Source organism: Ceratosolen solmsi, unplaced genomic scaffold, assembly GCF_000503995.2.
Source record: "Ceratosolen solmsi marchali unplaced genomic scaffold, CerSol_1.0 scaffold1, whole genome shotgun sequence".
Classification (NCBI taxonomy): domain Eukaryota; kingdom Metazoa; phylum Arthropoda; class Insecta; order Hymenoptera; family Agaonidae; genus Ceratosolen; species Ceratosolen solmsi.
In genome coordinates this window covers 11,436,546-11,463,144 of record NW_011948415.1, presented here as the reverse complement: position 1 = coordinate 11,463,144, position 26,599 = coordinate 11,436,546, and the positions used below count along the sequence as shown (strand labels likewise).

The window sequence follows — 26,599 nt, the reverse complement described above, 5'->3', positions numbered from 1 at the left end:
TGAAATAAATATCCGTAGAGATCATAATTGCCTATGAAATGCAATGATAATTATTGAATAGATTCCTTGAATTTCTAAATTAATATTAATTTTAATTGGTATTATTATTTATTTAAATCATTAATAAAAAATATATCGTATGAAATAAATGTTTTAACGATCAATGAATATCTATTAAGTAAATATCCTAGTCACGGTAAAATAAATTATAACAAGAAATTATCACAATATTCGAATATACTTTTGTATAAATTATCAAATTAATGTAATACGAAAAATTATCTACATTCCAATAAATTACTTATTCTTTATGAAACGAAAATCTGTACATTATGTAATGTATAAATTTTAGTTGTAAAATCAGGGTATAAATGTCGATTACTTACAAATTGAAATGCATCTTCAAATGACATCTGTAGAAATATTTATATTTCTATATATATATATATATATATATATATATATATATAGTTTAAATTTTTGTAGCAAACGTCTATATTTTTAGAGAATCAATATCAGTAATAATATATATATATATATATAAATGATAATCATGTTCTATAATAGAAGAACAATTTACTTATTAGTTATTACTAAATAGAACACATCACCTCATGTCGTTAAGAATATATAATTGTAAATATGTAAAATATACAAATAATGGAAAATGAATTTAAAACATACTGTATTGCGAGCATAGAAAATATTGTAACTTTCTCTTTATAATATATGAATGGATACTGTATATTGAATCCGCTTGAATAAAGTGCCAAATGCAAATATAATACTTATAGTTATTTAATAATTCAAAAAAAAAAAAAAAAAAAAAAAAAAAAAAAAAAATTTTTACTCCTTTAATACAATTAAGATTATTTTATGTAAGAAATATATTTAATTAACTTTTCGTTACAACCAGATTTAAAGTAATTACACTTTTTTTTTTTTTTAAATATTTAGCAAATGTTATTTGTTAATTTTCTTCAAATAAATACATTTACCCAATATGAGATATTTATTAAAAAGATAAGAGAATAATATTACATTAATACGAATGTAAGTTTTTATTCCATTTTTTTCTTTATCAATTAAATATTAAACTAATATTAAATATATTTTGTATAATAAAATTAGCAATTGTTTAATTTTTTTTTTTTTTTTTTTTTTTTTTTTTTTTTGTCATAATAATAACGATTGGTGATAGAGTCTGTAATTATTGTGGTTCTTAATATAATAATTTATAAAATACATTGAAATACAATTTTTTTTTCAGCATTCGTTGATTATTTATTCGTTTTTTAAATCATTATAAACCGATTGAATTTTTTCTTATATTTGTATCAATGAAGGTAAAGTGTTTGGTAAGTCAAGTTAAACTAATCCATTATTACGATTTTAAAATATATTGATTATCCATTGAAATTGTTTCATCCTAAAAAAATCGTAAATAATAACAGTAATAATGACGATAATAGTTTCGTTACATATATTGTGATACAAATATTAATTTTGTCATAAAACGATGCGTTCATATAGTTTTGACATTAATAGAACTTGTTAAATATGTTAAATATAATATAATTGTTGAAATGTGCATATGAATTACTAGATAACTTTTTAAAATTCTATTTACCTTTTAATTGGCCAGAACATTTTCTACGTTATAATTAGTTTAGTAATATAATTTGTTGTCTATATTATGAAAATGATTATAATTATATATATATATATATATATATATATATACACACACACATATATATTGCATTAATTGTCAGTTAAATGATAATTAAATCTTTGATGTAAAATTTTTGATAATTTAGTTATTATAGTAATAGTTATTCATAAAAATATTTGACTTTAATATTCCAAGATGTTTATATACGCTGAGAATCAATGAAGTAAATAAAATATAAATTACACTTGTAAACATTAAACTGATATTGCAACGAAGGACAAAATAATATCTTTAGTACTGTAATAGGAAGCAAGAGATTTTTTTTTCTTTCACGCATGCGCAGACTTTATTTTAATTGTGTATCTTGAATGTAAATCGACGGGGAGACAATGAGATTTGTATTGCTTGTGAAGTAGAGTGATATCAGTTAATAAACAATCTGGCTTTAATTTGAAAGGAATTAATTGAGAAAAGTATAAGAATTTAATGAATCATTATTTAGATAATTCAAATTTACCGATTTGTTGTATCGCCAAAAGACAGATGGGATAGTAAGTTACGCACGATCCAGGCAATTAACAATTTCATACGAGCAATTTTTAGTTTTTAATTTTTACGTGTATGCATTTATCATTTATCAAATAGCCTGGCTAAAAACGACATTAAAGCTGGTAATTACTGATATTCCATTACAATTGTCGTTCGTGCAGATGAGATCTGGGTCGAGCTGATTGTGAGTTACAAAGTGTTGAAAATATGAAAAAAATTTCATCATGTTCAAATATAAAAAGGTTAATTTAGGTGTCTCTCAGCATTATAAGAGTGGCGTCGCAAAAATTGAACATGATCGCTGCTCTAACACTTTGCTGTAAGTAAGAATATTTTTAAGCACAGATTATAAGTTTTTGAAAATTTGGAGTTCAGAGCTTTTGAGTGTGTCTAGTCTACTAGTCTAATAACGCTATTAAAATTTCCTATTTTTTTCTTTTTTTTTTTTTTTTTTTCTTTTATAGTGCACTTGAAAGCAATAGTAGTAAAACTTTTCAGTTATAAATTACTAGTACGTGTAAATGTAAATACTTTCATTGTAAATAATAAAAACTAATTATTAAACATTTATTCCACCCTCGGGGATTAATATCGTTTTATGTAATCTTTTGCTTGTTCTAAAGTTTTTTACGGTAATAAAGTGAATAAATAGAAAAATTGTATCGTGTATTTCACCTAAATTTATATTATTTGAAATTTACGAAGATTTGAATTTAAAGAAATTAGATAAAGAATTTCTTAAGAAAAAAGTGTATGTTACATACACGCGCACGCACGCACGCACGCACGCGCGCACGCACACGCACACACACACACACACACACACACACACACACATACAAAGATAAAATGCAAATGAATATTTTATAAACATACATAAAATGTTCACATTCTCTAACTAAAAAACACTAACAAGTATCGTGCGGGTTAATATTAATATTAATGTTGTTACATTTTACTGTTGAAAATACCTATCAATGGCGACATGTGCTATGGTATAATTGTAAAATTCACTTTAGGTGCACCAATTGCTCAACGATGGATCTTTGCTCTGATGGGCTTCTTGGCCCTTGTTATGGCTTATGGAATGCGTGTCAGTCTTTCAATTACCATAACAGAAATGGTGAAGCCCATAATAAGAAGTGACGCATCATCAGATGATTCTTGTCCCGTTTACGATACGGACGTTTCAATAAATAAATCGAGAAGCATTGGCGACACATACGAATGGGACGAATACACACAGGTAAATTAAAAATCAAAGTCTTGAAAATTTTATATAACGTGTGTGCATGTATGTGCGTGCGCGCGTTCACACGTGTTTCGGCATATATGTGAAATTTGAATTGTTTTTATTGCTTTGGTCGATTATGTAGATGGAAAAAGATGGCATTAGGATTACTAGGAATCTCGGCTTTGAATAATCATGAAGACAAAATACCGATTTGATTATTTTAAATCTATTATTTGATTGATCGTAAATGAAGGAGTAAACATTTCCATTATCTCAATGTGAAATAGGTATTATACTAGTTAAACACATAATAATGAATGTGTATTGTTACGCATAAAGGCGCCACCGACAATTTTTAATTAGCCATTCCTTATTGTTTGTCAATACTTTCATTGGATTAGTTTCTATATTTATTTAATTCTGTTTATCTTTTTTTTTTCTTTCTTTCTTTTTTCAGAAAAGATCTTGTATTCCGCGTTATTCTATGTAGTCAATGAACATTGTATGTTTCGGAGCGAATATTACTGCAATTTTACGAATCGTTGACAAATCCTGATAAACCGGGAATTATATTCGCAGTGCCAATAGTTTTGACAAACTTAATTCTACTATCTAAACTATTTATAATAATAATCGTATTATAAAAATTTTCTTAATCAAAGTCAAATCATTTCTTTTGGATGAATGCGAATCTTATGGGTTTTGGTAATTGGCCGACCATAAACGTCACGTGTATATTTATCACCTTTCACAGAGTAATAATTTTATATCTTAAATTGAAATTATTTTTTCTTTTTTTTTTCGTTTTTTTTTCTCTCTTTCATCGACATCCACATAATATTTAAACTATATAATTATAAAAGTTCGTTAAGCATTTGCTTGTACTTTCTATCGCGAAGTCAAGAATTATTTCCGCTTTAAAGTGCCCATTAGGGCTTACAGCAATGTCTTAGTCCTTAGTCTTAGTCCAAAGATGACCTTGGGACTTGAGGTGAAATCATTACAAAAAAAAAATCTCTAATTGTCATTACGAAATAAAATTACGGGTAAATAGTACGGCCACCTGAATATCGCTTTCGTCGTGCCAACAACAACGAAACACAAATTGAAAAAATCAAATACAAAATAAACGAGTATTTTGAATGAGAGGTCCCACGTTGATTCGCCTCGTTGATACTCTCTTTCATCCCTTAATTCCCTTAATTTTCAGGGCATCATCCTATCTTCGTTCTATTGGGGATACGTCGTGACGCAATTGCCAGGGGCATTAATCGCCGAGAAGTTCGGCGGTAAGCACACCCTGGGTTTCGGCATATTGTCGACGGCCGTGCTGACCTTCGCAATCCCGGTCGCCGTGGAATGGGGCGGCTCGACCGTCCTCATAATCCTGCGTGTTCTAATGGGTTTCGGCGAGGGTGTAACTCTACCGGCGCTCAACGTCATGCTCGCCCAGTGGACGCCCCCCGACGAAAGATCGAAGACTGGTTCGTTCGTGTACGTGGGCGCACCGCTGGGTACGGTCTTCGCGACCGCTCTGTCCGGCTTGATTCTCAACCACACCGAGTGGCCGATGGTCTTCTACTTCTTCGGTGGTATGGGTCTCGTCTGGTACTTGGTCTGGATTGTCGTCTGCTACAACACGCCACGCGAGCATCCTTTCATAACGGAGCAGGAGGCCAAGTATTTGGACCAGCAGCTGAGCGAGCACGCCCACGAGAAACCGGCACCGGTGCCTTGGAGGCACCTGCTTACGTCAATGCCACTCTGGGCCCTCATACTCGTGCAAGTCGGTCACGACTGGGGCTTCTATACCGTCGCCACCGACTTGCCCAAGTACATGAGCAGTGTCCTGCACTTCTCCGTCGAGAAAAATGGTTATCTGTCGTCACTGCCTTATGTCGGCATGTGGCTGTGTTGCGTGTGCATGTCGTGGGTCGCCGACTGGCTCATCAGCAATAAGCGCATGTCGATCACAATGGTGCGGAAGCTCGGGACGACCATAGCCTCGGTACTCCCGGGCCTCTTCATCGTCTCGGCTGCCTACGCCGGATGCGACAGGGTATTAGGCGTCAGCTTGTTCACGCTCGGCGTTACTTTCCTCGGTACGGGCATTCCAAGTCTCAAGGTCAACGCGCTTGATCTCAGTCCGAATTATGCCGGGACGGTAATGGCCATAAGTAATGGAGCGGCTGCGTGCACCGGGATATTGACGCCGTACGTGGTCGGTGTACTTACACCCGAGCAAACTCTTAGCCAGTGGCGTCTCGTTTTCTGGATCATTTTTATCATACTTATGATCAGTAATGTTTTTTACTTGATATTCGCAAGCGGTGACATTGCGACGTGGAATGATCCGGTTCTCATGAAGAAAAATAAGGAAGAGAAAAGGAGAGCTAAAATGAAAGCTAGTGAAGTGTAAAGAGTTTTTGCGCACAATATTTCTCGTATTATAGACAACCACGACGATGAATTTTTCTTCTTCTTTTTCTTCTTCTTCTTCTTCTTCTTCTTCTTCTTCTTCTTCTTCTTCTTTAGGTTAACGTTCGACATTAAATTTCACGCACAGATTACCCAATTTTATATTTATTTTGTTTGTTTTTTTATTTATTTTTTTTTCGTTTTTTTCTCTTTTTTTTTTTTTTTTTTTAATTTAGATTACGTTTAAAATTCATATATATAACTGTAATATTAGAATAATTAATGTCTATCAGTCGTATTTTAAGTTTTTACTGAAAAATGAAGTATTACTACTATTTGTCATGAGTACGTGAGAAAACATTTTTTTAATATTTGTATATTAAATTTTGTTTTATAGTTTTATGCGTAGACTTGAAAAAAAAGTACTACGTATTTGCTCTCGTTAATATTTAAATAATTACCTGATAATCATGTAATCAAATGAGCTGTGGTGTTGTAATCATCAAATTAGATTTACGTGTAAAAAAATTGTTTCATAATTACATAAAGTATTATTATAAGTTTATATAATATATGTATGTATGTATATATATATATATATATATATATATATATATATATGGCTCTTATGATAATTGTAGCTTTTATTATTTTTTGTTTACAAAGCAAAAATGAAAATGTATATCGGAAAAGATAATTTATTAATGAAATTATAAGATTAGTATTACCTCAATTTCCATTTTTGTATTTTCTCTTGTCATTAAAAAAAAAGTAGCCTTTAAAAATTAGAATTCAAAATTAAAATTAGAATAAGCGTAAATATAAATATTATAGATACACTTTTTTAAATGAATTTCAATGAATTAAATATTATGAAAAACTTACAATCCAATACAAAGTCGACCAAGAATTTAAAAATACCGAATTTTCAATATATTATCGGTAATAATCGAAATGAATTAATACAATGGTTTAAACTGTTTTTCATATGCACTAAAACTACATATGTGTGTGCGTGTACCTGTGCATATAACATTATAAGTTTTATTATTATTAATTTTTGCATGAAAATTTATTGATATAAATAAAGTCTGCCGATTTCAAATTGATATCATAGGTATTTACAATGATGATAGGAATTTTTATGCTAAAATTTTTATATAAAACTATTAATTATGAGCAAATATAAAAATTTTTAGAAATATATTGCTCTACTGTTAATCTTTCAATACTGTGTAATAGAAATTATCCTCTTAATAATAGTATCAATAAATTTATACGATACTTTGATTGTAATATGTTATGAATTATAATTATATCAATAATACAACTTTCATAAGCATTCCTTTTATTTTGTTTATTAAATAATTCTTTTTACCTGATTAAAGACATGATAAAAACATTGAATACAAAAATATTTTCCAAAATTTCAAGCATAGTAAGGTTAAAGTATTAAAAATTACGTAACATAATCATTAATCTTCTTTATATATATATATATATATATTTTTTTTTTTATTAATTGTTAATATTCGTATGAATTAATTTAAAAACGGACATCAGTAATATTATTTGTTTCAAGGTATTATTCAATATTATAATATATTTGTATATATATATATATATATATATATATATATATATATATTCTTTTAAATAATTATTATCATCATAATATTTGTTATAAATTATATCGTTAAGTTTAGTATTTAGATAAAATTTACAATTTCATTTAGCCCACAATATTTTATTCAATTTATTCATACATATTGATAATTGTTTTGATTGTCTTATCAATGTTATCTATTAAAAAATTTTTTAATTTAAATTTATTATATAGACGCAGTTGTAAAGTACTTTTTATGACTTTATTGTATTTTCAATACGTTTGATGGATTGTAATTCTAAGGTTTATGCTGAAATCTGCAATATAATAAAATGCACGTAATTTTTGCAAGATAAAAAATTGAATTTTGAGATTTTCAAAATTATCCTACAATTTCATGTTTAATTGTCATTTAGAGGGACGGACCTTTTACAGAAATTATTGTGCACTATTGCTGTCTGTATATTATAACGATGATGAAATCATATTATGTTAAATTTTGTAAGTGAACTAGCAGCTGTATTAGAATATTTTTCAATAAATTTAATTAATTTAACAAGTTATAATCAATAATACATAATTCACATCCTCATTATTATTAAATCAGATTATTAAGGTTCCTTTAACTATTAAATTTTTTTTTTTATAAAAATTGATATTTGAACATTTATTTATCAATCTATCAGAAGTTTGATAAGTTCAACAAATTTATTAGTATTATTTACTAGTATTGTATTGGGTGCGAAAAAATCTCGTTATCACGAGGTGCATTATATGGTTGTTTGCGTAAATTACACAAATGTATTTTATAGTAAAAAGCATAAATCTATCATTAATTAAGATATGATATTACTGAAAATATCTGTGTAAATGAAAAATCTTATCATCCATCAAACACAATCCGTTAGATGATTATCAGTTTAGGAAGATCGTTGCATTTGGGCGTAAGTACATCTAGTTACGCCTTGAGTGATGCTTACGTATAGTACATAAGCGAGTTAATAATATTCTGAATTACCTCATTTATGTACAAATTAGTGATAGAAATGCCATCTTACATTAACAAGTATCGTATGTTAACATTAAATACTTATATAAAAAAGAATAAGAATTTTAAAATCGTTATTCTTTATTATTGTGAAAGTGCTGTTTAATATTTGCGAATTTTCAGTCTCTTCAATACCTAAACGATGGATTATAGCTACTATGGGATTTTTTGCATTTTTCAATGCTTATGGGTTGCGTACATGTCTTTCAATTGCAATTACAAAAATGGCCGTACCACTTAACATCACTGACGAATCAGCTGACGAAACATGTCCTGATTACAGCGAACATGTTATGAAGAATACTACTGTAGTTTCTGCTGGGGGAGTCTTCCAATGGAGCGAATATACTCAGGTATAACAGTCTGCTTAATTATTATAAAGAGTACTATTCGTAAAAAAAAAAAAAAAAAAAAAAAAGATTCGCAGATCACACGTGCTTTATTAGAAACAATAATAAAATGTTTCTAAAATTTATGCAGTACTTCATTTGTTTCCACAATCTTTATTAAGACTAGTATTCTTTATATTCAAATATTTCAATTACTTTTTATTTTACATAATATATAATTTATTATATAATATGTATGATATTAATCTATATTGATTTATAGTATTTATAAAATTACAAGAAATTTCAATTTCAAGGTAATGGGAATATTTTTTATCAAAATTTTATTTAAAATTTATAAACAATGTATTGGTTAATAAATTAAAAATATAAAATATTATTATCAATATAACGATTATGGCATTTTATACCATAGAAATTGTATATACTGTGCAATATATCTCATTTATAATTTGGATATTATGAAAAATTCCATTTACTCTCAAATAATAACAATAAACTTTTAACTGTTCGGTGCAATAGCAATAAGGATTTTCTAGTAGAAGTATTTAGTAGTGAAGAGATTTTTAAAGAAAATTTTTCAGAGATTTTCGTCATATTCATTAACCAATATCATAATCAATATTATAATTAAAAGCAATACATTGCATATGTACATATTATCGATCATAAGAAATTAAACATTTTTATAAGATATAGTCGCACATGAATGTAAGATCATAAATTATCTATATGAATTAAAACGTTTTATTTATTTATATTTATTATCTTCTTTAGTCCAATAATGTTTTATTTTAGTATTTTCATTCCTTTGATTTACGTCTAATTTATATATAATATATGTTTTATGATAGTGAACAAAGGGGGACGGGGGGGGGGGGAGATATATTGATAGGAATGAGATTTATAAAAGAATATAAGAGAAATAATATTTACAAATAGAGACAAATAGAATTGAGGCTGCATCATTACAAAAATTAAGATTTAATGAACGACTCATAAATTTTTACGTTATCTTTATGTTTATTTTTTATATCTATTTTAAGTAAAGACATTGAATCTTCAAATAGGGCTTACAATGATTGAGCTGTTGATATTCCGTTTCTATAAAATTGTTTTATCTTTTATTTTTATATAACTACTATATTTGTACACTAATCTTAGTATGAAATTAGTTATCCACGCTTCATATATATACATATATATATATATATATATATATATATATATATATATCAATATTTACTCGAAGTTTCATTGAAAATTTTGTTTAATAAACGTTCTTTGTTAAAAAATACAAGAGAAAACTTTATTACAGACATTTATGTTGCAAAATTAATTGTTATTGGAATGATACATTTAATTATTAGTACAATTTTTTCATTAATCTCAATAACATTAATATAGCATTAAAGAATCATTGAAGTAACGATAGAAACTTTTTTATATTTGTTATTAAGACGATATTTATGGTGATAATAAGTATACAAATTATCAATAAAATCAATTTAAAATATTAACGATAGAGCTTTATATGCAAATATTCTTATTTACTTTTATTTTTTCAATTCAACAAAGTTAAATAATTATTTTTATATTTATGCCTACTAATCTTTGGTAAATGTGAAAGATGTAAAATAATTTCGTTGATGATAGTCAGTCCATTTCCTAAATATATGCAGCATATAGAAATATTATAATAATGTATTTAAGATTTTATGCGCTTCGTTTTCATACTTTTTTTTTTAACTAGATTTAAATTAAATTAATAATAAATTATAAATATTCAATATATGCGTAAAGAAATACAAAAAGGAGTGAAATCGAAACATAGAAGAGAGTGGGAGAGAGAGAGAGAGATAGAGAGAGAGAGAGAGAGAGAGAGAGAGAGAGAGAGAGAGGAAATGAATTCCAATATGAAAAATATATAGTCCAACATGAAAACGCTGTCTCTAATGTAATTCATTTTTATATTAAACAAGTTGGAAAATTAATAAACGTGCACTTAATTTTTTTCTGAAACTTTTCGAGAGAGAATGAATATTAATTTTAACTTATTTAAAATTGAATATTTATTAAAATTCTTATATTTTATAAATTAAATATGCATTTGAACTTATAATGTACTTCAGATTTTTGGCAATTTTTATTTCTACAAATTAATACAAATGTAATATTTGTTAAATGTAAATATAATAATAGCATGTCAAATATTAAATTATTTTATGTATTATACATTCGTATATAATACATAAAGAAATAATTGTTAATTAGTTAAAGAATGCGAAAATTATCCTAAATAATCATTAATACGTATATAATTAATATATAATTAACTAAAAATAGAAAAGCTAATTTATAATATAGGGTATGTGATTGGTTTTTTTTTTAATTTAGTTTTAAATACCATAGCACTTTAGACTTTTTATCATTTGCCAAAGTGTGAGGGAGTAAGGATTATTTTTAAAAGAAAATGATTAATTGTATAATTATAAGGAGTTTCGTTGCTGTAGAGATGAAAAACTTATTAGTTGATTTTATTTATTTACATAATTTTAATGATAAGTCGTAGATAAATTTAATCTTAAAATTCAATGTTATAATTAATTGCCATATTAATTTCATAATAATTTTAATTATATTGATGTATTATTTTAATTCTAAATTTAAAGAAAAAAACGATATTCGCTTACTTTTGTATTACATGTAGGCTTTACAGTGAATTAATAACCGATTTGAAGGAAAAGTTTAAATATTAGATAACATAATGCGCATAATGAAAAAATATTTAGCAGATAGTTATATATTACATAAAAGATCATCCTACTTTGGCGAATCTATTAATTATAAATTAAGAACGATAGATGAATGGAATGAATCGAAGGATAGAACTATAATCTAGATCTTGTATAAATGTATAATGATCTGTAAATCTGGTGTATGATTATTACCAAATAATGTAAGAAGACGAGACACTGTTACGGAGCTTTGGTCGATTCTTTTAAATCGTCAAGTAATGAAGATCGTCGAAGCAAAAAAAATGCAAACGGACTTTTACTACATTTAGAATCAAGAACTGATTTTATGTTGTGAAACCATTGGGACGGATTGTTCTTAAATTTATAGTAACAAAACAATATGTAAGTTATTGTTTATTGTATGAAGAAATGTGAATAATAATAATAATAATAATAACAATAAAGTCGATATTTAATAAAGGACCGTCAACTTCACCCAGAGTACTAATTTTCTTTTAATTTTCTAAATTAAAATTCATTATATTCTTTAACTCGTAGCAAAAATATAATCTAATAATACAATACGAATATAGCGTTATGAAAAATATTTATTAAATACAAAAATTATAATGATTTCACCAATCTCGAACAGTTTCTAGTCTATTTACACGTTGAAAAAACTAGCACAGAACTAAAGTAATTGAGCTCTTTTAATCTCCTTATATAGGTGGAAATTGTATATCTGAAAGTTATATTGTACTGTATAGTTTAGTCGTACAAGGACAAAAAATTAAATGAAGAAACACATAATGAGAATGAAAAATACTCTCGGTTACCTACGTTTGTACGCATTGCCTTTTTATCGCACTTAGAATAGTGAGTGACAGATGTAATTAATGTAGATAAAGTCCCAAATTACTTGAGCAATACACATCAAAATGTAAATATATGGTATATCAAAATATCAAAAGAAATGATCGATTCATTCTTATATCACAAAACCTATGTATGTGAAAAAAATTCATACATGTAATAGGGTTTATATTTAACATTTGGCCCAATGTGTGATCAACATGTGATTTCAATGACTAAATAATTAAATATTTCTTATTAGCTATGGTATTTTATAAATGTAATTTTTTACATTTTGTCTAATATTATTTACCTATAATATTTATTTCATTATATGAAAAAAAAAAAAAAAAAACATCGATGGTTTCCATCGTTATTTCAAATAACGAAAAATGTATTGAAAACGCTCACTCTAAGGTATGTCATTAGAACGAGACGCGTGTATATCAGTTAGATGTATTTGTAAAAAGAAGTTTATTTATCGGCAGAATTATCAATTTCAAAAGTAAATTACTTGTATGCCATTAATCTTTCATATAAATAAGTAAAATCAATTATAATTATGTGTTAATAAATTATATCGAATATATTGATTATTGTAAAATTATAAATATCGATATATAAAATGCGTCGAATGTTGTTGAATTAAATTATATCGTAAGTTAGAGTATAATTTATTATTTCAGCTTATTATTATGATAATAGAATTATTTATTTCAATGGATAATTTGTGTAGTGTTCAATTCATACGTTTAATTAATATTAGTAATATATATAATTAAGGTAACTATTAGGAAAATATATACGACTTATTTGAGAATGTTAGGAGTTAAATAATATCTTCAAATAAGACTGTAAATTATAATTGTAGTAAGAAAGCACGAAAATGTTTTAGTGAAATGAGCGTTGTTATTGTCAATAGTTCAGAATATCATTAATATAATATTGCATTGATTAATGATTAATAAAATCCCTGTAAAACTAAAAAAATTTACCATTATCGGTAAAGTAGTTATTGATTCTATCAATAATTGAATGATCAATTTCATATTTTTAAATAAGCAACTATCGAACAAACGTATTTTCTCTCAAAATTCGGGAATTTTTACCATCAATTATCGTTCTATTAAAATTATCTTAAGAAGAAAAAAAAACAGACATTAAAGCTATTAGTAGAAAAAAAGACATGTACCGATTTATTAATGTAAAATATATAAAATTAAAAAATATAGCTGTAATATCTTTTTGTAATAATAAAACAGCAAACATCGCTTTAAGTAATTGTATTACTAGCATTAATAAACGTTAATGCATTTAATAGCTCTTATAGCTCTAATTATTTACCGAGATTATGACGGATTAGTGTAGATTCAGCAACTTTTTGAAATATACATCGAACAACCAAGACGCACAACGATAAATAAAAAATTTAAAGAAGACATCATTGTCAAGTACTTGGGAAACCTTATGTACAATTAATATTAACGATCGGCTGTTTAGGAGGATCGATATTCTGGCAAATTTATTCGTATTGCTTTACAAACTAATACAAACGTGATTGTCCGTCTCCTTTAGACTGTATATAACGATATAATAGAGCATATACAAATTTTACTTTAAGTATTATAAAACATAATGTTATATATAACATATATATATATATATATATATATATATATATATATATATATATTGTAATGAAATTAAAATAATTGAAACACTTTAAACGGTGCTTAATTATATATAATCGCAAATATATATTAAATATTATATATTGTATTAATATTCTTTTATATCTTATATTTATTAATGTAATATTGTATGATAATATTTTATACATATAATACATGATTAATACTCACTATTATTCAAGTATTATTTTATTACTTACTAATATACTACTTACTTATGTAAGCAATAAGTAAATTAATATTGCATTTCGATATTGAAATTATAATTTATTTTTATCTCCAAAGAATCATTAGGGAGGTATATAAATTAAAAAAAAAAAAAAAAAAAATTAATTCTCTTAAAAACTATTTATCGTTAAAACTTCGCCGTCAGTCTAGTGGAATTCTAATGGAACAGTAGAATTATAAAGAAATAAAAAATCGAATGCTTAGATAGAAGTTATAATAAAGTTTGATTGATTAAGAGCTGCATTTGTTTTAAATGCTTGAAGAGAATGAAAAGCACTACTACTAAAGCATACGAAGTAACACTTTTAGCAAGTTGCGTGGTACAATGATTACCAATGATCGATAATAACCTTATAGAAATTGCTCTAATGGTGGTGTATTCGAAATCCGAAAATTTCGACTTTCTACCTAAATAATATGCAATCTCGACTATTGCAATTATAAATGTTAAAACGATATTTTTCAGAATCGTTAAAAGATATTATAATAATATTCATTTTTTTTTCTTTTTTTTTCTTTTACAAGTAATAGTAACATTTAACGGTCTATAAATTAATTAGGACGTATTCATGCGTAATATAGTTGAGATGCAGTGAGGATATTGCTAAAGTATGTATGCAATTTATCGTTTACGATGATTAAATGAGCCAATATTATTCAACCTTCGAGGTTAATTGATTGTTTAGAACCGAATGGTAAAAACATTGTTTTAAACTTTTTTAGTAACAATTTTCTTTCGATCTCATAGATACTTTTGGAATTTTTATTCACCGTTGTGTATTAAAAAATAAAAATGTATTTAGAAGTAGAAGGGTGCAGACGTTTAAAAAGTTAAGTAACACGTGCACGTACATCCTTCATTAAATTATAATTTCAATTATAATAATTTCTGATCTATACTATATATTTTTTCTGGCCATTTTGCTTTTAAGCTCTAAAAAGTATACATTTGAAAGTATGAAACTATGCTGATATTAAAGTAAATGATATAATCTAAAAAGTTCAAAATAGCTAATATACTTTAATTAAATAATTATTATTTTTTCTTGGATTTGGTATTATGTAAATTTCTCTCTCTCTCTCTCTCTCTCTCTCTCTCTGTGTGACTCTTAATTTCATTAAACTTTTGACACTTTAAGCATTTAATAAATATTACTATCGATATTAAAACAGCATATTTTTTTCTCTTTACGAACGACATTTTTATAATGACTTAATTTGAAATAATACTATATTGAGTTTCTTAATTTTACTATGTAATTTGAAACTTTGCAGGGTATTATCCTTTCATCTTTCTACTGGGGATACGTTGTTACTCATCTTCCAGGTGGCTTACTAGCAGATAGATTCGGTGCTAAATACACAATGGGCTTAAGTATACTTTTTACATCTATACTTACCCTAATTACACCAAGTGTAACTTTCTGGGGAGATGCCAACGCTTTAATTGTTATACGATTCCTCATGGGATTATGCGAAGGAGTGATCCAACCTGCAATGAGCTGCTTGCTCGCACAATGGATACCATCCCAAGAAAGATCGATAACTGGATCTCTAGTCTATACAGGAATAAGATTTGGACTTTTAATTTCATCGATAATTTCAGGTTTAATTTTAAGTAAATATAATAACGACTGGCCACTTATATTCTATTTGTTCGGCGCAATTGGTGTACTGTGGTTTTTATTTTGGGTTATACTGGGCTATAACAATCCAAGAGAACATCCACACATTACGGATTACGAAAAGGACTATTTGGAAGAGCAGCTGGGAAAATCTACTCACGCAAGCACACCGCCTTTCCCATGGAAATGCGCACTTACGTCCAAGCCTTTTTGGGCTTTAATTATTATGCAGTCCGGACAGGATTGGAGTAATTACACTATTATGTCGGATCTGCCGAAATACATGAATAATGTCTTAAAGCTCCCCGTACAATTGAACGGCTACGCTTCGTCAATGTACAATATGAGTTCGTGGCTCTTTTGTATGGTCATGTCATGGTTTTCCGATTGGCTGAGTGTCAAGGGATATTTGTCCACATCAAATATTCGCAAAATAAATACTGTAATCTCAACTATGGGGCCAGGAACTCTGTTGGTCGCAGCAATGTACGCTGGTTGCGACGTAATCGCAGCAATATCCTTAATTACAATAGGGTTAACATTATCCGGAAGTTCCATTCCGGGGATAAAAGTTAATGTTCTTGATCTTAGTCCTAATTATGCTGGAACATTGATGGGCATTTCAAATGGTATTGGGGCTTTTACTGGCATTCTTGCGCCTTATGTTGTTGGTGTATTGGCACCGAATCAAACTCTCAGTGAATGGCGGCAAATTTTTTGGATCGTGGCCGCTGTCTATGTTGTTACTACAATAATATTTGTGATATTTGCTAGTGGTGAGGTACAAAAATGGAACGATCCTGAATTTGTCATTAACAATCAAAATAAATGTGATTATACTGAGGAAAATATACATCTTTCATCAAAGAGTAAAATTAATTTATCAAATAAATACAATTTTTACAAATACATGGAGTTGAAATATTTTTTATTTATAGACAGAAAAAGCTTTTAATGATAATGATGTAATGAGTATGCTGAGCTTATTAAATTATTACATTTAATATTACTCACAGAGTTAGATTGACAATTGTTAATATTGTGTAAGGTAGTGTTTGAATTGGAAATTTGAATATAAACTGACAGTAGGTTACTATTATTACAAATGAGTTTACATTGTCATTAACGCTATCGTATGTAATAGTGAAAAATAAAATTTAACAACTTTAGTACTCTATTTAAATTATATATAATAATCATATTATATATTTTTTTCAAAAATCAATGCACAGAAATATAAAGCAAATATGAAATTGAAATAATAATGACATTGTAATATTTCTAATGTTCATTCTAAGCGAACAACAAAGATAGATTTCATTAAAGAACAAAATTTTCATAATTTCATTTTATGTAATTAAATTTATTTAATTAATTAACTTCCAGTACATTATAAGCCTCGGAGCATTCTTTAATTTAAGAATGAATTTTTTATTTTTTTTTTTTTTTTTTTTTTTTTTTTTTTTTTTGCTAAGATATTCTACACTCTTTTTTACTACAAGAAAATTACATTTTTTTTAATTAGAGTTTAATATTATACGAAATGTGTAATTTCATTAAATATTATTATTTTAAAAGCGTAGGTTTAGTATTTTTATTACAACTATTTATAACATAAAACCAAACAATAAACAATATAAATTGTAATGTAGATATCATTAAAGATTAAGAATTAAAAATTTTATAATATTGAAACTTAACGACATAGACAAAAAATTAGAAATACTCAAACTAACATCAGAATTTTTTAATATTATTAGTGTTGTAGGAGAAAAAATTCTAAAATAGTATTATTATTCGAATGATAAATTATTTAATTAATAAAAGTCAATAATAATATTATGCCGTTAGAAAAAGTTTAAATAATCGAATAACATCTCTTTATTCTATGTTATTAGGTTACTATAATATTAACTGATTTTCAACTGTTGATAATTAATTTTATCAGGACAATTTATTAATAATTTCACATGAATCAGTGGTTAAGTTAACGATATATGCTAATTAACTCTTTAGAAGCTTTTCGACAACATTATGCAAATAAATGAATAAATCGCTAATTAAATATTCATAAATCAATTACCGTTTATACTCATTGAAAAGTTTAAGACTAATTGGATTGACTAATGAAATTGAAATATCCTTACTATAATATATCTTGGATAAACCTTTAACCGACCATTTATTTGATTTAACGTGATATAGTCGAAGTAATTGTTTATATGTAAAATAGAAGTCGTGAAATTAATGTTTACATTCAAAATATCCAGAAATCCTAAAGCAAAATAGTAATGTTTTTCGGTAAATTTAATTTTTATCATCATTCATAAGAAATAAGAAATAAATGTTGTATTAGAAGTAATTCCATTCGAAGAAAAAAATATTATATAAAAGGAAATGATACAAGGATAGCTATAAAAATTTTTTAGTTTTATGATAAAAAAGTTATTATCTTCTTGATATTTTATATGATTCTTGACAATTAATAAATTTTGATATGAGTTTTATGAATATTTAAATAAAAATTTATTATTCATATAATTAGTTTTTATATTGTCATTTAATATATTATTTGCGTTGTTAGAATACTACGACTACATGAAATGTTTCATAAATTATAAAAATTTAAATTAAATTTTACATAAGATTTTTATGAATAATCAGAAAAAATATTGCGTTCTTAATGGCATTTCACATAATGAATTTTCAATATATTGAAAAATATTAATATTTCTTGTATTTTATGTATAAACTTTACCCTTATTAATAGTGTAAAATGTAAAATGTTCGGTTCAATAATTATCAAAGGATTAAAAATAAAAAATAAAAATACCAATTATTAATACTTATTTCAATATGAAATTCATTCATTATATTATGTTTTGCATTTAATTTAAAGATTTGCTTATTTTGTAAGATATAAATGTTATATCCATATTAAAGTTAATCGGACTAATAATACTGAATAAATTAATGATGATTCTCCTTTTAATATAATTGTATTGGCCTAGTTTATAGGAACAATAGTTGCATTAACTATTAGTTTATTAGGTAACTAAGATTTCTTGTACTTATTATTAAGCATTTTGTGCTGTATTAAAAACAAAAACAAAAAAAAAAAAAAAAAAAAAAGAAAGAAAAGAAAAACGAAAAAGAAGTTGAGTAAATTTCTTTTTATATCCTTATTAACTAATAGACATACTTTTAATGTACATTTAAGATATTATTGTAACATTGAACTGCATTGAGATAGAAATTAATAACATATTAGTTATGATTTGTAAAGCTATTTAGGAAATAATTTAGTCTTCGTGTATATGTTCTAATAGACATACTTTTAATGTACATTTAAGATATTATTGTAACATTGAACTGCATTGAGATAGAAATTAATAACATATTAGTTATGATTTGTAAAGCTATTTAGGAAATAATTTAGTCTTTGTTTTTATTTTCCAAATTTTTTTTTTTTTTTTTTTTTTTTTTTTTATCGATGTATAATAAAATAGACATAAAATCAGGAAAGCTATTTCAATTTTTAATTTACTTTGTCAGAAAAATTTAATATTTCTATGAATAATGAGAAAATGAAGCTAATATTCTGGTAAATTCGGCTAGTAAAATTCAGTTGGCCAATTATGAAATAAAAAAATAATTTCGTAAAATTTTGTCTCCTATAAATGGTAGATAACTATATTTTTTTACTAAATAAATTGATCGATTGATTTATTCTCTAATTATATGCAAATCTTTTGGACAACATTTTTGTTACGTTGGGATTTTGAGGAGAGATAGCAAAAAGAGGACGGAAAGTAGAAAAAAAAATATTAACAAGTAATGTAAAATAAGCCATTGAATAGCTATTGGATTCGTATCGGAACAAGATATTCCAATAAAATTAATTTAAAAATGTTATTGTTAATTATTAGTCCATTACATTAATTATTGATCGCGGAGGCTTAACGATTGTTAATTTGAATTCTTCATAAATATTTGCTATTGGCCGTGTAGAAACATGCGTTTATTGCATATTTAAATCATGTTCTTATGCAAATATCATGGTATTCTATATGAATGCATTAAACATTTAACTTGATAATAGTGAAGAATTTGGTGAAATTGAAATTAAAGCCTTATCAATATTAAAAAATTGATTCATCATAGTTTTATTAGATGCCATCAAGATTGGCGACCAATGATCAATATACGTGAAATATTTTCATAATCTGTTATAACAATGATTACATGGCTTGCGATCATACTTTAACAGATACGTAGTTTTATTATCAGCAATTGAAACTGGCACATTTCATTGTTTATATTTAAATAAATGCTACAGAGACTACTTGATGTGACTACTTGTAAGTCTTGTACTTTTAATTGTATTTGGAAGCTCGTGCTATTCGGCACCTTCAATGACGCGTGCGCCAATCCTAGTCAAAATAATCATATTATCCATATAATTATATTGTCATATTGTCAATGTGATACATCGAGAGCGAATTCTCGCATCGACAAGTGTAATGGTGTGCGAGAAATATAAAGCACTGAGAAAGTCTCTGCTTGTGCCAAGGCCGTAGTGCCATGCATTCAGTATTGTTGGAGCATCGGTAAAGGCAGTATTATATCACAACTATGAATGCTTAAAAGCTGAATTGTAAATTCACTTGATATTGATGGCTTTTATAAATGTCGCAATATAACTTATCGTCCGTTTGCTTGTGAATTTCATTTTAATCAAAGGAAGAAGAAAGATGTTGCCCACCTGGACATGTAGTTGTAAGTAAACACGCACCTTTACTTTATATTAAGTGAAAATGATCTCTTAGTGATGTTAATCTTAATTTTTGTTTTGTTTTTTTTTTCTTTTTTTTTGTTTTTTTTTTCTTTTTCCTTTTTGTTGGTGAGAAAAAGAATCATACAATTTTTTTTTTTTTTTTGAAAATCCTTAGAAATTTTGATTTAGCCACCCACTGTTGGAAGTGAAGGAGCCCCGAAGTGTATGTCGTGCACTTATCGCTTTGTTCCTGAGTTCAATAAAAAGTGAAGGCAAAGAGTAAAGTTATTATGACTACCTCATTTATAGATATTCACATACAGCAACGATGGATTTTCGCTGTAATGGGATTTTTGGCATTGTTTAATGCGTACGCTATGCGTATTTGCCTATCAATTGCGATAACGGAGATGGTTGTACCTTTAAATATTACCGAAGAATTTATCGATGACACGTGCTCGGATCTTTCGATCAAACAATCCAACAACTTCACCGCGATTGTTAAAGACGGCACCTACGAATGGAGCGAATACACTCAGGTAAAAGAAAGAAAAAAAACTACCCATTATATAATATACATACATATATAGTAGTACATCAAATATGTATTATCAATTGGCGTATAATTAATTCGTCGTTTTACGAAAAATTGATGAAATATGTTGATTTTGTATAAATATAATTGCGAATTATGTATCTTTTAATGTCATAATTACAATTTGAATTTAGTAATAATTCTACACAAGTCTTATATAAATTCCATTGACAATTAAATTGATAAATGTATGCATTACGAGATGCAATTGCGTATCAATTGCTTTAAAATGACAAACGCACGAGTAGTTCACTAAAAGGTCTAATTGTCATATGGAAAATGTATATAAACAGAAAGCTCAACTTACTCGTATTACTTCAGTATGAAAGCATCAAGTCATCTCCACAGCAAACATAAAAATAATACCTATCAATATGTTATTTATCATGAATTGCTTAACATTAAGTATAAATGTTATGATCAGATGTAACTTAACACAATACGTTTATCGAATTGGATTAATTTAATTTTATCCATAAGCTATAGTTATTGTAAATGCATGGAAAATGCTCGGAGCATATGTATTGAGGGAGATTATGATGGTAAACATTGTCGTGCCTGAATCACTCGTTCAATTAAAATAATTCCCTTTGGCAAACCAAAATTCATACAATCAAAATCTGTAATCAACTAGCAAACTCGAGCAATCAAAATTCAATTACTATTTACAGCTCATTTTTTAACGAGACTTAATTTTATGCGTCGACTTGTTCTTCACTTATTGGCAAACAAATGTCAATTCAACAAACTACTTCACGAAGCAGTCACCGACCAAGCTTTCAATTAATTTAATAATCCATAATGTGTGTCATTTTAATAACTTAAACGAACGAATTTATTTCAGGGAATCATTCTCTCGTCGTTTTATTGGGGCTACGTAATAACTCATCTACCCGGCGCTTTATTGTCCGAGAAATTTGGCGGAAAATATACGCTTGGTATTGGAATATTTTTAAGCGCAATACTAACAGTTTTGGTGCCAATATCCGTGCAATGCGGAGGCTCGGCAGCGCTGATCGTCCTCCGAGTCCTCATGGGATTCAGCGGAGGTGTCATATTCCCGGCCCTCAATGTCATGACCGCCCACTGGGCACCGCCGCAAGAGTTGTCCTTAATCACGGCCGTAATCTTCATTGGAGTGGACATTGGCGTGATCGGCGCGACAACCATATCCGGATTGATCCTCCGCTACTCCGTCCTCGGCTGGTCGGGAGTATTTTACTTTTTCGGTGGCGCAGGTATACTATGGTTTATCCTGTGGATGCTCCTCTGCTTCAACAATCCCGACGAGCATCCCTTCATTTCTGACAGTGAGGCGAGTTATCTGCGCAAGTCCTTAAACGAGCACACCCACAAAAATACGCCCCCCGTACCATGGGCTCGGATATTCAAGTCCTCTCCATTTTGGGCCCTACTCGTCGTCCAAATCGGCCACGACTGGGGTCTCTATACACTGGTCACCGACCTGCCCAAGTACATGAGCAGCGTCCTCAGATTCTCCGTCGAATACAATGGCTACTTGTCGTCCCTGCCTAACGTCTGCGCGGTCCTCTACTGCCTCCTGATATCCTGGCTAACCGACAAAATGATAACGTCCAATCTGATATCGAAGACCAATGCCAGGAAAATAAACACGAGCATATCCACATTAGCCCCGGCGCTCTTCATCGTCGGCGCATCCTACGCCGGCTGCAATCGCGTCCTCGTTGTTGTCATGTTTACGTTGGCCGTGACGCTCATGGGCAGCAGCTTACCAGGCATCAAAGTTAACTCGCTCGACCTCAGTCCCAATTACGCGGGAACGATAATGGCCCTTACGAATGGCATCGCCAGCTTCACCGGCATCTTGACACCTTATCTCGTGGGTGTGCTGACGCCAAACCAGACCCTCGGCGAGTGGCGACTCGTATTTTGGTTGGTTTTTTGCGTATTCTTCGTCACGAATACGTTTTTCGTTTTTTTCGCCAGTGGCGACGTGCAGCTCTGGAACGATCCGAAATTTCCAAAGGCAAGAAGAGCGTTAAATTGAGCGAGAAAGCTTAAGGGCTCGTCTTCATCTATTTTTTCTTTTTCTTTTTTTCTTTTCTTTTCTTTTTTTTTTCTTTTTTCTTTTTTCTTTTCTTTTTATCCTTTTTACTACTTGTGGCGAAAGATAGTAGACATATCGGTATATGGTTACTCATACTGTTATTATATTTTTTAATTTTCTCAAGCTCTTTTATTCTATGTAATATCCTTCGTTGAATGTAATATGTTTTATATCGATATATCGCTACTAATAACGATAACATTGTGCCAAATACTAAATTAATGTTTAATATAAAGCGATACAAATGGAATGGAACAAAACAATAAAATATTAAATTGCAAACAATATTGTGTTTAATAAATTATCTTTGTGAAAATTTTACTCATGCACAGATGTTTCTCTTAATATTTCCATTTGTCTTATTAAATTAATAAGCTTTTATTATTTATATATGCAAAGAAACAAATGATTTTTCAAAAAACTACAAAGTAAAGTACTTTAGAAAACTAGGAAACAATTTTAAGAATGATTAATTTCATATCCTGAAGTTGAAAAATAATTATTATAAATTATCGGATTTGTGAAATATGTTCTAATGTCATAAATGTTCGCCAAAGATAACCCTTTACAGATAATATATAAGACATTAACAATTTATAATATTTCTAACACTTATAATTTCGCTATAACACTGCAAATATATACAATAAATTTATAAAAATTATGTATTTAAATATCTTGAAGGCAATGTGTCAATTGCCATATTAGTCGTCACAAGAAACTACGTTTTAAAATTTCTTTTTAATCTACATTACAATTTTTCGTTCTGCTTGTACAAGATAGAGAGGTATAAAATAAAAATTTTGTAGTTTTATCTTTGGAGATTCGAATTAAAAAGCATGTACAAAAAAAAATGTTTTAGAACAATTGCGTATTTGACTTTGAAATATTGTTGATATAAGATTAAAAGATTGAAGAAAAAGTGGCATGCAAACATATATAAAAATTCAAGGATAATTAGTATTTTATGAAGTATTATTAAAAGAATAATAAATATAATGAAGCGTAATTTATTTAAAAACTTATGTTCTTGAAGAATCCATAAATTATGAAGATATTTAATATGTCCATCTACCTTTAGTTTTACGTAATAAAAAAAAAAAAAAGAAAAAGATCAAATAAGATAAATTATTTAAACAATTATTATTTCTAAATAAATTATTATAATTATATTCTAGATAAATTATTTCTACAATTTGAATATTACAATTATATTAAAATAAATTGCATAAAATACGTGGCATAATTTGTTAAGATTAAATGTTTAATTCACTTTTATTCAAAGTACTAGTTACATTAAACGCAATACTAGACATAATGAAAACGTGGCAAAATTAAACAACAAAAGAGAATCATAAAATATTGTTTAATAATAGTAGTATCGAATCTATTCAATATAAATTGTTTGGTTTATTACATTAAATGAAATACTATAAAAAATTGTTGTGAAAGAGTATATACTTAAAATATTGTCAACAATATTCTTGATTAAATAAAAATGTAATTTGAACATTAAAATGAAGATCTTTTCTTATTTTGTCCTCTTGTAAATATTAGTCGAGATTCTGCTGCTTATATATAATAAAAAAAAAAAAATTTTAAGTTAATTGAATAGATCTTTGAATAAAAAAAAAAAAACAATTTCTCATAATAAACTATTTTTAAAATTAGATAAAATTGAGATTTATCATAAATAATATAATGGTAAGTCTGTATTTATAATTATTAGTGTTTTTTTTTTATTTGTCTTAAGAAATAATATAAAGATATAATATAGAGAAGAAAAGAATGACAAAGAAATTCTATTTAATAAGTATATGATAATGATAATACCATTTTTTTTTTTTAATGAAGAAAGCTTAAACAAAATGTTACATGATTTCTACTTGTCAAAAAATCAAATCTCGAACCTTCAATTTTAATACTGGATTATCTCCTATTTGATTAGTCGATTTTTTTTTTTTTTCGGTTTTTTTTTTTTTTTTTTTTTTTTTTTTTTTTTATATGACGTCTTAATGTTATAACAGAGGTGAGAAATTAAATACATCAGACACTTGTCACTGGCAAACACTATCCGTGCAAAATCGAACGAAGTTTTAATTGAAATTTATACGCATGTCTAATAATCAAAAGCAATATCTTTGTTAATATATAAAAAGATTATAATTTTCTGCTTGAATATTGTTTTATAACGTTTATTTTTTTAAGTATGCAAAGTTATTCACTTTTTTTTTTGGCGAAGGTGGATTTAGATTGGTTAGAAGTATGAATCTAACGTATAAAATATGCTAACAGACTTTTGACAAACTGAATAGAAAAATTTAATTTATGTAATCAACCAAGTATTTATAAGTGTACAAAATAAACGAATATTAATAATATAATAATATCCACATTTTCACACTATAGATTATCAGCAAGAATATTTGACTAACTTACGCTGTTGTGTCATCATTACATTGATAAATTTTATTAAATAAATCACACGAAGTATTTAATAATCAAATTAATACAAAGTAAAAATTATCAAGGCAATAATATATATATATATATATATATATATATATATATATATAATTATAATCAAATTAATACAAAGAAAAAATTATCAAGGCAAAAATATATATATATATATATATATATATATATATATATAATTAAATTACGAATTAAATTTTTTTTTATTACTACTACAACTTTTTCAAAATACCAGATATTTTTATGAAATTCGTGTATTATATGTAAACTATGATTGGGGAGGCATTCAATTATCATACTAAATAAGCTATAAACAATAGATATAACATCATAAGATGCAAAAGATAGATAAAGTCAATAAGACTTCAAAAAAAGGATAGTCAACAATAAAATCCTTATTAAATGATGAGTTATTAAATTGAAGGACATTTGTATTTATTTCAATAGTAGAGTAGCCATTAATAACTTATCAGTTTCCGCTCTTAAATGCTTAGTAATACAAAATATCTTTATATAAGTGTGCATATAATATGTTATCTTATTGCTACAAATTGTACAATTGTATAACATATATAAAATACTGTATATTATTATTATTATTATTATTATTATTATTATTATTATTATTATTATTATTACTGATATA

The 26,599-nt window shown here is 27.0% G+C and overlaps 2 protein-coding genes and 1 pseudogene across 2 annotated transcripts; all 3 read left to right on the top strand.

The window, feature by feature from the left end:
* Positions 1–2,325: 2,325 nt before the first annotated feature.
* On the top strand, positions 2,326–6,012 carry LOC105368843 (sialin-like). Its single transcript, XM_011507974.1, has 3 exons — positions 2,326–2,543; positions 3,244–3,470; positions 4,669–6,012. The coding sequence occupies exons 1-3, from the start codon at positions 2,519–2,521 to the stop codon at positions 5,875–5,877; spliced, it is 1,461 nt and encodes a 486-aa protein (XP_011506276.1). The 5' UTR covers positions 2,326–2,518; the 3' UTR covers positions 5,878–6,012.
* A 2,321-nt stretch (positions 6,013–8,333) lies between these two features.
* On the top strand, positions 8,334–16,894 carry LOC105359068 (sialin pseudogene; annotated as a pseudogene).
* Positions 16,895–21,085: 4,191 nt separating this feature from the next.
* On the top strand, positions 21,086–23,449 carry LOC105368842 (putative inorganic phosphate cotransporter). The gene is made up of 2 exons (XM_011507973.1): positions 21,086–21,330; positions 22,231–23,449. The coding sequence occupies exons 1-2, from the start codon at positions 21,136–21,138 to the stop codon at positions 23,413–23,415; spliced, it is 1,380 nt and encodes a 459-aa protein (XP_011506275.1). The 5' UTR covers positions 21,086–21,135; the 3' UTR covers positions 23,416–23,449.
* Positions 23,450–26,599: the final 3,150 nt, after the last annotated feature.

Coding starts and splice junctions, on each gene's coding strand:
- LOC105368843 (XM_011507974.1), top strand. CDS start 2,519: ATGATCGCTGCTCTAACACTTTGCT. Junction 2,544..3,243: donor CGCTGCTCTAACACTTTGCT/GTAAGTAAGAAT, acceptor AATTCACTTTAG/GTGCACCAATTGCTCAACGA. Junction 3,471..4,668: donor AATGGGACGAATACACACAG/GTAAATTAAAAA, acceptor CTTAATTTTCAG/GGCATCATCCTATCTTCGTT.
- LOC105368842 (XM_011507973.1), top strand. CDS start 21,136: ATGGGATTTTTGGCATTGTTTAATGCGTACGCTATGCGTATTTGCCTA. Junction 21,331..22,230: donor AATGGAGCGAATACACTCAG/GTAAAAGAAAGA, acceptor AATTTATTTCAG/GGAATCATTCTCTCGTCGTT.